Consider the following 14298-nt stretch of genomic DNA (forward strand, 5'->3'; position numbering starts at 1 on the left):
AGCTCCTTGAATGCAAGTTCAAGGCACATATTCTATGAACAGAACAGGATTCCCTTACATGGTCATCACTTACCAGGCACCTCCTTACCTAATGCCAGGATGGGACCCCAGGATGAGCGAGACACAGTCCTGAGCCTCAAGCTGCTCAAAGGTCAAGTGGGTAAGACTTGGTGGGAGAAGAAACCTAAGCCACTGAGAGAATACATATTTCTCTGTATTTATCACTGTGCCTGCTGAGTGAGTGAATGAGCTAGGATACGAGCCAGATCTTGAAGTGAGAGCAACATTTGGATAGGGCAGAGGCAAGGGAAGCTATTCTAGGGAGTGGGAACTTGTCTGAGAAAAGAACTGAGGTCAGAAATGAATGTGCTATGTCTGGGGGTTCAATTGAGACGGGGTGAACGAGCAGTAGAGGGACATCCTCGAGGCCCTGTCCCAGGACCTGGATGCTAGAGCCACATCACACAGCCAGTTCACAGCAACCGCAGCACATAACCTCTTCAACTCGGTTCCAAGCTCATCATCTTACTGGCAGCCATCGAGCAGCAGCTTGCGTGTACATTCTTCTCTGACCATAATTCAGCACCAGCATCAGCTGTGCATGTGCTCGTCAATTTGAATCTTGGACCACTTTGTAGTTAGTAGTAAAAGAAAAAAAAAAAGGGGGATGTTTAAGTGGCATGCTGGTGGCTTTAAACCAAAATAGTCAAGAGTACAACCTCTGGGCTGAAATTCGGCTTTTAAAAATTGTGTTGCTTGGCAGTTCCAGCGGGGTTAGTAATCCTAGGATGAGAAAATGGGGACTTCTTTTGGAAAGAGCTGGCGTAAAGCACTGAGCACTTCCCCATGTAACTGCATTCAGGGGAAGAGGGGATAGTTGTAGGATTAATCAGGTAGATGTTTTTGACATTAGCTAAGAATTCAAAAATGTGAAGGGAAAAAAAAATCACTTCATTAAAAGGCAAAGGAGAAGAATTAAATTGCATTGTCTTTTCTTTAAAAAATCAAACAAGCTGCCTCGTAACTTTGAAGCTCATGATAAAGAGGAATTCAGTGGCTGCACTGACCTCAGCCAGTTTGAAACCCTCCACACCAAAAGAACATACAGCAATCTGCTTCCACAGGGACCACTCTGTGAATGGTAACAACCATACAGAAAATGGCAGTGTTTTCTTTTACAAAAGATGTAAGAGGCTCCCTCAGGAGCGTAAGTTTTTTTACCCTTTGCCCTAAGGAGCACAGGCTTGGGAGGTAACTCCTCAGTCTATGGCTGCTCGGAAATTCTCAGATTTCCTCTGAGGCTAAAAGTGCTTGTTCCAGCTTTGTTAAGATTTGTAACTTCCAGCCTGGCTTCCTGCAGCGATCTTTACTTGGGATCATTGTGTAGCATTCATTTTTGTGGTACTTCAACATCTACCTTAGTCGCCCATTTTTCATAAGAGCACTGTAAAGGGGTACCATGCTATTTACTCAGTGTTAATGCACTTGGCACAGTTGGCACGGGGGGTACTACATAAGTGTGTGCATTTGTGGCTTAATGGGTTTATTACATCAGTGCCAGGAGGCCTAGATTCTCGTTTTATTGCTAGAGGTTCATGGGTCCACCATTCTTGGAAAGTCATTTAATTTCTCTGTACCTTAGAAATGGGAGTTGCTAGAAATTATAGCGTTCTAGGAGAGGAAGGGCAGTCAGGTTGCAATGAGGAATCATTTTTTGGTAAGCATTTTGGGTAAATCATCTAAGAGATCTCAGAAGAAAGTGATTTAATCTCTAAAGTTCCAGTAATTTGCTGTGATTTTGTTTCTAATTTGAAATATTTACTCCCTGCCCCTAATCTTGGGTTTGCAGTTTTGTATTCTTTTCCTTGAAAAGGGTTCCAGAACTGTATAAACTACAACTACCAGAAAACCCAGATTCTTTCTGTTTCTAAAATGAATTTGCACTCTAGCCAAGGTAGCTGCTCTGTTTTTTTCTAAAACAGTTCCCTCTATATGAGGGGCCAGGGTGAAGATCATGGTGGGAGAGAAGGAAGAGGGAGAGCACATTCTAGACAGGACAATGAGTGCGATGAGGCTGCGTCAGGAAAGAACTTGTTTACGTAACCAAGAGGAGGCCAGTATGGCGACCGTACGTAAGAGTAGGGCTGAGCGGTGTCAGATGCAGCGGGCAGAGGCAGGGGCCAGGTAAGCCATGCAAAAGAGCTTGGAGTCTATTCTAGCCACTAAAGACAGGGGGTGATTAAGACAGAGCTAAATTTTTACAAGATGATTCTGGCTACTGTGGAGAATGAACAAAGGTGGGAAAAGAGTGAAATCAGGGAGACAAACTGGACTAGAGCAGTGTCTGGATAACAGAAGGTGGTGGCTTGGACTTGGGTGGTGGTAGTAGAGATGGTGGGAAGCGATCAGATTTGATATATATTTTGTAGTTTGAGATGATCAAGTTTTCTGATGAATTAGATTGGATTTGGCAACAGTGAAAAAAAGAAGGGAATCAAAGATGACCCCCTGGTTTGAGCAACGGGGGAGACAAGGCCACTTGCTGGGAGGAAGAAGACTGGTAGGCCCGTTTTAGGTGGGTTGAGGCTGAGATGCCTACGATATTCCAAGGGGAGATGCCAAGCAGGTCTGACTATACAGAGTTTGTAGGAGAGGTTTAGACTGAAGATATAACTTTGAGAGCCATAAACGTATAGACGGTTTTCACAACTAAGGGAATGGATGAGATCACACGAGAAGAGAGTACTTCGTCCTACTAGATATCAAGAAAGTTGGGGTATCCTCCCTTCCCCTTGCTGTGAAGGAACATGATTTAGGAGTGACACTCCTGGCCTCTCTTCATCCTTACTCACTTGCTCTTAGAAGAGGAGGGCCTTTTCTGATTGGTGAATGTAGAGAGAAAAAGAAAACCTGAGTATTCTTGACTTAGCCCCATCTGGGTTCCTGCAGGAGTCATGTGACCACTCTCCGCAGGGTAGTTAAGGGCTCCCCTCTGTGTGGGAAAGCCTGGGGTTCTCCCGTTCACATTGTGACTGTGCGGGTAAGTTCATTTTGAGTGACATCTATGCAAGCACTTCTTATTATGGGAAGAGAGAAGCTATTTATCGGGCATCCTCAAACCTCAATGAGACTTAAAGAATTTACATCTTGGAATAATAAAAAATGTGGTACTAGCCCAGGGACTGGCAAAACAGTGAAGCAGAACAGAGAGCCTGGACACAGATCCATCTATTTAAATGCACTTGGTATATGAAAGAGATGGCATTATTAAACAGTGGACAAAGGGCAGACTCTCCAATAAATGATACTGGGACAATTTGCTGTCTATACTGAGCAAGATTCATTTAGTGATTAATCGGATACTATTGTGAGTTGCCTCTTTAAAAAATTATTTTAGGTTATTTACCATTTCGGTTATAAAACCTTTCATGAATTATATACCTGTCTCCAACTAGATCACAGATTCCTTGAAGGTAGGGCTTGAGTCTCATACTTCTTGTTACCCTTCAGACTTTACACAGTGATGATATGAAATCTGCTATCTTCCTTCTCCTCTTCCTATTATTATTATTATTATTATTATTATTTTAGTTTTATTAAAACTCAATTCCTATCCATCAATCCTTAGGGCATACAGGTCCATATCAGCACCAAGCTTTTATAATTATTTTGATATGCTGAGTAGAATTCTTTAAACATTTGTGTATTTACTTAACAGGAATCCTATCTAAAATCAGACATCTGGAACTTGCATTTTGAAGATCATATGAGACAAAAATAAAAAATGTCAGAGTAAAGGCCAATCATATGTATTGTTTTCTTATTATCCTCAGGACCTATCCTTGTGGCGCAGAAGAAAACGAAACTAATTTTGTACTTTCCTCCCCAAAATTGTTTTTCCGTCTAACATCGCATTTCATTCTTACAACAAACTGGTGAGATGAGCAAGGAAGGGATTACAGATGAGGAAATTACGTTTCAGAGAGGCAGGACTTGAATTTCACACAGCAGGTTAGACAAAGACCTGGGATCAAAACCCAGTGCTCTTATTAAACAGTGAAGAAACCATGCTGCTTCCCCTTGTCTACCTTTCTAAAGGCCTGATTTCCATTCACGTGATTTTGTAAGTTACTGCCCATCATCCAAGGATTCAAACTTCAAAAATTACTACATGGCTGGCGCCAATCGCTTTCCATTTGTTTAAGTCAAGTGAGTCAATCCAATGTCCTTGCAGCAGACTTTCCCTCTCCCCTTCTCCTTTTAAAGGGGTCATGTCTATCTTGGCAAAGCACTTTTAAGCAGCAGCTTGCCCTCATGGTACAACACGCACTGACCTCAAATAGAAGACACATTCTAGTGTGTGCCTCCTGGTCTCACGACGAGGTCATGACAACCCGACCTATTCCTTGTCTGCTTTCTTCCTTTAACTCTCCCAGCCACTGATCCTGGTGCTCATTCTATAGTTACGGCCTCTGCTTGTTCTTTAGAAAAGTCTCATAGGCTCCATGTCTCCCTTTTATGAATCACATTGGCTGCCCTTCAGTCTCTGCCTCAGCAATGCACTCCAGGACCGCAGCCCAGCCAACCTCCCAATGTTCATACAATACCCCTTTGAATCTTTTCCCCTCTCAAGGGGGTTTCACCTTGTTTAGCCAGCCTGGAGCTGAGACCTACAAAAGGATGATGGCTGCCTTTCCTTTTCTTCAGATATCTTATTAAAGAAGAAAACACAGAAGGCGGGTATGGAGCAGTGTGGAAGTCAGGAAGATTTCTCAGGATTATTTATCCACATTATAGTTTCTGAGCATCAGAAATAAAGGCACTCACCACCTGACCAGTAGTCCATGCTCCATGAAGTTTTTCAGATTAGGAAGGGTTTGCCTCAAGTCTGGAGTCCCAAGTCCATGCTGATACCTTAGCTGCAAAGGTAGAAAAACGGAATTAAAAGAAATTCTGGTAGATAGTAGGCAACGCTTCAGAAACATGATCCACTAAACATTTCTCTTTTTTTTTTTGAACTCTAAAAGAGGAAATGGGAATGTATAATCCCTGTATCATCAACCACACCTTTGGGATGGTATTTACAATTAGGCTCTTCATTTCCTGCTCCCGTGCCCCCCAAAGTTGGAGGAGACTAAGAACGACTAACTGTGGCATCAGGACATTTGAAGGCCCCTGTAGGATTTCCTCACATCAATTCAAGTGACATATACCATAAAACCAACACTTGATTTTAGATATTGAAGGCTGGTTATTACATACTTGGAGCACATTCAGCCCTTCTTTCACTGAGCCTTCACTTTGTATAATCAAGGCTAAGGGTCACATTGTATTTATCTGATTCCCAACAGTGTCTGACCTAGTGCCAGGGCTCAGTCAATTCTTATTAAATAAATACCAAGTCACCTTTGACAGAGGCTGTGCTCTATATTTCTCTTATATCTCTAACTTCCCTCTTTGTCTGGAACCAGAGCACAGAACCTGTAGAGCTAGTGTGAGGAAATTCTGGCCTGTGGGCTAGATCTGCTCTTAGTTTTACTTATTTCTACTAGAGGCTGATTTTCTAAAATTAAGTGTCTTTCTATGTTCCTTGGATAACTTGCTAAATGATTTTCATCTGTTTCTTCCTTGCTTCTTCTGTCTCTGAACAGCACTTGCCTCCTTAGCTGACGATAACAGAGATCTGAGGTAGGTACCGTGCACATTCATACATAGGCTCAGACTCCTAACATCAAACAAACGGCACGTGTATTACACAGCCCTGTAGAAATGGATCTTTTAAATGTATTTTTTAAAAACATAATATATAGGAAGAAAGTACTTTGTAAACTGTATACTGGTATACAAATATGAAGGGTCCTAAGTGTTACAGCTTTACTTTTCTAGCCCCTAAATTTACAAGTGACTAAAACTTTTCAATATTTTCCTCTCTTAAAAACTAAAACCACTACCAACAAAAAAAATTAAATTGTCCTTTGTTTCTATCTAGTGCTCAACTGATTTTATTAAATGTGATCGAGAGACACTTAACAGAGTTCACTTTCACTACACTGAGCTTTGTAAGGAAAACTCCAAAACCTAATCCGGTCTCTGGAATACCCACATAAAGTAAGGAGGTAGACACGTACAATGCTAAAGCTAAAAGGCATCTTGAATACTATTTAAGCCAATCCTTTCCTTTTGCAGCTGGGGAAACTGAAGCCCAGAAAAGGGGAAGTAAATTCTCCAAAACCACATGTTTCAATGGCAAAGATATTATTACCCAGAGCCTCCTTTTCACAACCATGCTACTCCACCATCGATCCCAAAGTGAGAGGAAAATTGGTAAAAACTCTTGAGAAGACAAAGGGAAAATATTCTTTTCCTTTTCTAAAGCTAGCTTGGTGACCTAAATCACCTCCTGAGATCTGCTGACCTTGAATTATGAGATCTCCTCCATTTTAAATGACATCATTTCGTATATGAATATAAAAGCATTTTTTCCATACATTGATAAAAGCAAAATGGCTGATATCCCAATATGACATTCCTGAATTCATTGTTTCAATAAAAAAGTGAAATTGTTTACACATGGCATGGAAATTTCACCTGTGATTCATATTGAAAAATATTAAATATCAAAAAAACCATACTGAAATAACACTAAGCTATGTGTCCCTGAGCCAGTACATAGCCAATTGCCTGCCCCGGGCTCCACAATGGAAGGTGGGTGTTGAATTCTTTTCAGAGACCACAATGAAAATTTGTCTGCGAGTCTGATTTCAACCGAACAAGGAAAATGTGGGCATTTCAAGCCTCCACCCAGGTCTTAACTCTTCATTTGCTGCATATTACTATTATATTTTTTATCATAGAATCTTAGGATATTATAGCTTAAAGAGATCATCTTTTCCAACCTCCTTCCTTTCATAAGTGAAGAAACTAAGACTCATTAAAGCAAGTGTCCCGCCGCAGATCACAGAGCCGACAGGGGACAAAACCAAGGCTAGAACCTCTTAGTAACAACTCCAATTCTTTCTACCATGTCACCCTTTTAATTTTCAACATACAGAACTAAAAAAGAAATTTACTCCTAATATATATTATTTAATTTTTAAAATAAAGTACATGTACTATTTAATAAGTTTAAACTACTATAAGTCTTATAATGAAAAAGCAACAGTTCTTTAGCTGTTTCTTCTTTACCTTCATAATTCTAAATAGTATGCTTATATTAATATTTCTTATTCTTTCCCTCCCAGTTTTTAGACATCATCTACCATGTTCCTACTATTAAAAATGAGAAGTTAGTTCTCCTGTATCACTCTTCTCTTACACATTTTACCCCCACTCAAACATTACCTACTTTTTATTAAAGAACATGAGGATTTAACTGTGTCCTCCCAAATATACTTCTCCATCCTCTCAAGATATTCAAAATCACATTTTTTTGTTAAATCAATATTTAGTGTTTACCTTATTATACCTACAGAAACACTGTCCACTGCTGAGCCATGTGATATACTATTCCTTAAAGCTGAGTCTAGATGCATGCAGAAGTTGAAATCCCCGAAATCCTCCTCCCTTATTCCTACGCGACCTTTTCAGCTCTTTGTTCCTTTGTAAGAGACGAATGGCCCCCTCTCTCTAAGAAGTTTGTCCCAATGCTATTTGTGTTTGTCATTCTTGGTTGTCTATCCAAATCTTCCCCCTTCTTTGCTCACAGAAGTTAAGTATATTCACACTTCTACAGTAACCATATCGTTCTGTGAGCTTGGACCCCTTCCCACCCTGAAAGAGAGGATTTCAATATTCCTAAGCCAATCAGAGAGGTTTCTCTCTTCTCCTGCCTAGTGATTGTTTTAGGAATAACAATGACTCTCCTCTGGCTAATAACATGTGAAAGAAAGCCTGGGAAAGGTGTTCTGGGCTCCTGGGAAAGGTGTCCCTAGAAATAAAAAGAATGGATGGGTGCAAGTGTTTCTCTTCTTCACTGCATGCCATTTTGACTACAAGCAAAGCCTAAACTGCTTTATCCAACATGGACCCCTAGAGGCATTCATTGTGGCCAATATAATGCCGCAGAAAGCACTCAGGTCTTCAATTTTTGTTTGTTTTTCTTGAAGTGCTAATTGCCATTTCCCCCCACTTGCTGAATACCTATCTTGTTGATAGTACTACTTGTTGAGCACCTATGTACCTATCACTAGATCTTCCCCAAACTAGACCAAAACCTTAAAGTCTTTCTCAATCTGATTAAATAAATACACCACATCAAGTCCTTTTCCCCCTTGGAGATCATTTCCTAAAGCATCCCTCTCTCTGCTCCAATCTGAACTGCCTGGCTTGCTCCATTGTTATCTTCCTAGAACTTTCCTTCATCATCACCCTACACATTTTGTTTACCTCGTTTCTGTATTGAAGCTGTTGTTTCCTAGATCTCATGACTTCTTTCTTGATTTACTGCCTCATCTTGGTGAAGCATAAGCTATAATAGCTTTTTGGGAAAGGGGAGCATAGGAGGTATCTTTTTTTTATTCCTTGAATATTTATAAATACCTTTATTCCATCCTCACACTTGAATGATAGTTTACCTGGGTATAGAATTCAAGGCTGACAATATTTTTCCTTCTTAATTTCTAAAGTGTTGTTTCACTGTCATTTCACTTTGCATATGGCAATTGAGAAACCCAATAACATTCTGATTCCTGATCCTTTGTGAGCTAACTGTTCTCCTTGGAAGCTTTTAGAATTTTATTCTTTAACCTTAGTTTTCTGAAATTTCACAGTGATAAGCCTTTTTGGATTCTTTTTCATTCATTGTGTTGTGTACTTAAGGAGTTCTTTCTATATGAACACTCTTAGCCCTCATTCTTATATTATGTTCAGAAAATACAGTATTTGTCCATAAGAACATATGTTATGTTCTTATATTATTATTATTATATTATTTTGTCTTCATTTTCTGTTTCTTTTGGGTTTCTTTTTTTCCCATTATTTATATATATATATGTATATGTATATAGCTTTTGTTTAATGTCTAGTAATCTTTGGTTGTCAGTTCATCTTCACAAATGAGACTTTAAAAAGCTGACCAGTAGTCTATGTACTGGGGGATTTCACCTTAGAATGAGTGCATGAAACATAGCTCTTTCTGTGGAGGACATGTCAGTCCCAGTAGCTCTCATTGTAGGGACTATTTTTTCCAGAGGAAGTCCTCCAGTCTTCAACGTAGGAGTATATAATCTGGATCCCATTTTGGGAGTTAAGTAGTTAAAAAGCAGTTGGGGAATTCAGTGTTGGTGTGTTTGACTTTCACTGAACCCCCTTGCTTTCAGTAAGGTATCTTACTGCTTGCCCCAGTATACGAGGCAGTTCAGAGTTCAGAGCTTCTTGGGTTGAATTTTTTCAGAAAGTAACCTACCATATCCCACTGTGGTGTGTGCAGAGGTAGTTAGTTGCTTGGCTATGCAAGGTGGGGGAAATGACTGGGAGTCTTACTTTTCTTTCTATAGGCTTTCAACGAATCCTCCTATTTTTAGACCTATTCTTTACCCCATACTCTATGAGGTACTTGATACCTCTAAATCCTAAGCCCTTCTGGAGTTCTACGGCTTGAATTACATTGCTTCTTGAAGACTTTAGGTTTCACTTTTCTCTATTCTGCCAACTTAGTTTATCACTCATTTATTTGCTTGTGATTTTCTAACATTTTGTCAATTCTATCACCTGCTCGTGTTTCTTCTGTTCTTTTCATGCTTGTGAGTTTACAATTTTTATTTTATCTTTATTAGAAACATGTCATTAGGAAGTGGACATGAATGACTATATTCAATTTATTATACAGTTCCCTACATATAAAACAGCTATTCAACATTGGCCATCAACCTTCCTTACAACCTTTTACATAGTACTCAATACTCTGGTCGAGAGCTCTCTTTCCTGTCTCCAAGTCTCTCTAGGCATCCTACATCTGGTCAGATTCTATCCATTCTTAAAGTTTCATTTCCTGTAGGTAGGGCTCTCGATTACTCCAGGATAAAGGGGCATTTCACTCCTCTTCCCAAATCTCTTTCTACACCACTTTACTATTTGCTGCCTTTGAAAACCTTAAGTAAATGAATAGGTACTTGATACATATTTATTAATAAGTTAAATTAATGTAGTATGGGAGGGAACTGAGCGGCAACATGACATATTAGAATGAGCTTTGATGCAGAAGATTTTGGTTTGAATAGCAGTGCTGTCCTCACTAGTTGTTTGACTTTGGGTAAGTCATTTCACTTCTCTGAGTTTCAGTTTCTTTACTTGTAAATGGAGATGTTTTCTGCCATTTAAATAAGATAAAGTATATAGAGTACCCAAAACAGTATCTGGTACATAGTAAGTATTCAATAAACTATATCTATTGTCATTAGAATACACATATACTCTGTCTATACTATCATTATCATGGCATCTACCACTAGGCTGGGGCATAAAATTAATGCTCATTAATGGCTTATCACTTAACTAATTAGAATGAGAACCAGAAAAGAATAATAATAAAAAAAGAGTTCAAATCAAAGGGGAAAAAATCTTAAGTACATTGTTCACATTTTTAAATGCTATGTTTTTTTCTAATTTACTAAGCTTCCGACTGCAAACACTCCAGAGAGGCAGGCAATAAATAAATAAATAAATACATAAATAAATACATGAATAAATAAATAAATGTAATATCTTTAAAATAATTACATAGTGAAATGGAAAGATTGATAACATGGTGTGGGTGATCAGCAGATCTGAGTGATAGACCTAGCTCTGTTGTATGGCTAGGAGCAAGTCCCTTTTCTGCCTGGGCTACTCAAATAATTTTAATACTTTTTTTTGGTAGCCTTGGAATCCTTTGTTCAAATGAAATATTATGTAGAAACCCCAAATACAGAAACAGGAAACTGCTCTAATTGTACGACGTGGTGGTAGAGTCAGAGTCCATGCAGGCATTTCCATCTTGCAGTTTAAACTCCCCTGGACTGGATCATCTCTAAGAGCCTTTTGAAGTTCTCTGACTCCACTTTAAATGCTCTAAAAATTACAGGTTTGAAACACACAGCTAAGGATTTTGACCGAAAAGTATCGTTACGGTAGAGCACATTCACATTGTGAGTAAGGAAGGACCATTAGCCCGTTTGGCCCCATTTCTGGTTTTGCCCACTTCTGAGGGTGTCAGAAGTCAAACTGGGCTAAGCGGGTCAAATCTTTACATAGTCACTGGAGGGGCTGGTTTGATGGAAGATCCTACGGAAGTTACCTCTCTGGACACCTCAGGGGAAGTGTATAAAAACAGAAAGGATTCAGTCTTATGTCAGGTAGAGCTGACCCACTATTAAAATGTAAATACTTCGGGAGAGGAACAAATCCACATTTGTATAAACTAATTCTTTAACAAGTTAACTCCCTGGTATTAGTAAAAATAGGAAGGAAAAGAAGGAATGAGGTCAAGGAGAAAAGGACAAGGATAAGGAAAGGGAGAGAAAGAATTACATGTGCTAAGCTCCTACACACCCTAGTCATTCATTCAACAAATATTTAGTGTGAATAGTTGGAATGACAGGCCTGGACTCACAGTCTGTTCTCACCGCATGATGTGTGTGACCTTGAGCAAGCTATCTAACCAGTCTGTGCCTTGTCTATAAAATAGGGCCAACAATATTTGTCTCATAAGATTGTTTTAGGAGTTCAATTAGATTTTTTATAGAGAATGGAAACTCATAAGGCCTGACTTTTAGAGGGTATTCATTAAAACTGGCGAGGGCCTAGGGCACTAAGCTCAAGAGTTCGGACTTTATCTTCCTGTCAGCGGTTAAGAATTGGCTACACGGTTTTAAGAAAGAGAGTGAACAAGTAAAACGACTCCAGACAGAAATAACTGTAAGGATAGGTTAAAAGACTGAAGTACTCCTTTCTTTAAGAAATCTTACTGCACATTCCATCAAAACCTGCTCTCGCCAACTACTATCAATACCGCACTTCCTTAAACAGTTTTTCTGCTCTCACTTCTGATTGGGGAAAGCAGATGCCAAGAAATGCAGGCAAATAAAATATTGCTTTGGGTCTGTCTAACTGCCTCAAATTAGTCTCTGAAATAAACACCTTTTGTAACAACTTCCTATTGCACCACCACCCAAAGAGTCGAAGCAGTTTTTAAGTGGAATTTTGGTTTCAATTAGCTTGAATTTCAGCTTTCCTCTGATTGGTTTAGAACTCCAGGGGAGCAATGAAATTTTTGTACAACTCTATAGTAGGCTACTAGGTGAAAATGACACATAGATGATAAATTAGATGGAAAGTAGGGAGGAGCAATGTTCAGTGGCTTCCCTGGATAAATGAGCAAATGCCATTGTCTACCAGCAAAAGAAAATCCTTATATAAAATAACCAGGAATATCAGTTACTGGAACAAGCGAAAGGAAAGAAAACAAGAGCAAAGAATACGGTTAGATTGCAACAGAAAACTACAGCTATGGCAATTACATTAACTGTCTTTTCCTTGTTCCCTCTTCCATATACCACCTTTTTGCATGAAAATACAGTATTTGTCCAAAGCCCCACACTGGTTTCATCTCAAATCACTATACGTTCATTGTAAATTTCACCAAATGAGACAGATTAACTATGATGTTGGAGCCCTTGTAGCTGAAATTAACTAGTACATACAGCTAGGTAAATGGCGCTCCATTGACTAGGGAAGACCACGTGCACCTCTGGAGATCATATTTAAAAGTAAAGTGTGATTGTATTTCTGATAAATGCTGAGTTCTGTACTCAGTGAGCATCCTCTTATTGAGCTAAGAGGCCTAATTTAATCAAACTGCTTGATTTTATTTTTATTTTATAAACACACAATTTTTCCAGGCCAGGGAAGACTCTGGGGAATCAGGAATCATTTTGTCATTTAGATTTTGGCAGGAGAAATTCAGTGTAGACAACACGTGTCTGCGCATGTGCGTGCGCGCACACACGGACACCTTCTTCCAAACTATATTCATCTATACAAGGCCACTTATTGCGTGGCTTATTAGTTCCATATGGGGCTTGAGTTAAGCTGCATGATATGTTTGATACAAACCGTCTGTTACCGTGAGGGAATGTGGATTAATACAGTGCTTCAATAAAGGTTACTAAGAGATCAACACTTTCGTGATGGGATTACAATGAATTTGACTACAAAGAGAACTAGGCTAGAGGAACTCAAAAAAATAAGAAATTAAAAACGCACATATGCATCAAAGACTTAACTTTATAGTTTTGGCTTATGTAGTTAACAATCTACGAGTAGTTACCAATATTTCAATTCATTTTTAAACGCTAAGGTTTCGCTGACATAAAAAGAACTAGATTAAGAGCTCAAAAAAAGGGGCACCACCATGTCAAAAATAAAAACTGCCTTCATAGAAAAAAAGACAACTCTTTCAAAGATGTGGAAAAGCTACTTAAAGAATATTTAATATGAGCAATAATATTGTTTCTTACAGTGAATGAATGCAATATATACCTCTAAGGAAAAGCAGAAAAACCTGATTATGGGCCTCTAGTTGCAAGAACAGCCTAAGTACTTTTCCATCCCTATCTGTAAACCATGCCAGTACTTTTCCAAAATAGATATAACGTAAACACTGGACACAGCTGAGGTCTGCCACTCTAAGGTGTGAGAAGCCCAAGTATAAAAGCTCTTACATCTAAGAAATGGAGAAATTTCTCCCATTCCTCCTCTCACTCATACTATCAACTAGTCTTCGAATCATGGGATTCATGTTAGAGCTGAATGGCACTTTTGAGAGCACCAGCCCACCTGCTTCATTTACCTTGTAAGGTAAGTGAGAGGTTAAATGGCCTAAGATTGAACAAGTTGAATCCAGGGACCATAATCTAAGTTTGCCGAGTTCTAACCACAGGCACTTTTCTTTATATCACATTGTGTATTTATGAGGCACGGGTTATATGTGAGTCAAACTTATCATTATAAAATCTGTTATATTAAAAACACTTCCATTAAGATGGTCCTTCGCTCACAATCTTATGTTTGCCAGAAGCGCTATTAAACTGATGCAACTCTGGGGTCTATAAAGTATGGTCTCTATCACTGCCAACTTCTGTGAATTGCTAAAGAGGGTCAGTAAAGCATATTGCAAATGGACAAGCAAAGCAGAAATGGAAATTTGTTAAAGGCAGGTAAATCATACCCTTGACAGCAACTGCAATCAGCTTTCAATAATGATCATCAAAGAAAGGGTATGTTCTTTGGAGGCAAAGGCTACGTGAGTGGACAAACTTGTGT

At 39.1% G+C, this 14298-nt stretch overlaps 1 protein-coding gene across 1 annotated transcript in view; it reads right to left on the reverse strand.

The window, feature by feature from the left end:
• The window catches only part of UVRAG (UV radiation resistance associated), a 275347-nt gene that overhangs the window by 18202 nt on the left and 242847 nt on the right, over positions 1-14298 (reverse strand). The window contains exon 14 of the mRNA XM_019726447.2: positions 4828-4919. Within this exon, the coding sequence (XP_019582006.2) occupies positions 4828-4919 (92 nt within the window). The remainder of the gene's footprint in view (positions 1-4827; positions 4920-14298) is intronic.

The sequence above is a fragment of the Rhinolophus sinicus genome, linkage group LG06 (assembly GCF_036562045.2).
Source record: "Rhinolophus sinicus isolate RSC01 linkage group LG06, ASM3656204v1, whole genome shotgun sequence".
NCBI lineage: Eukaryota > Metazoa > Chordata > Mammalia > Chiroptera > Rhinolophidae > Rhinolophus > Rhinolophus sinicus.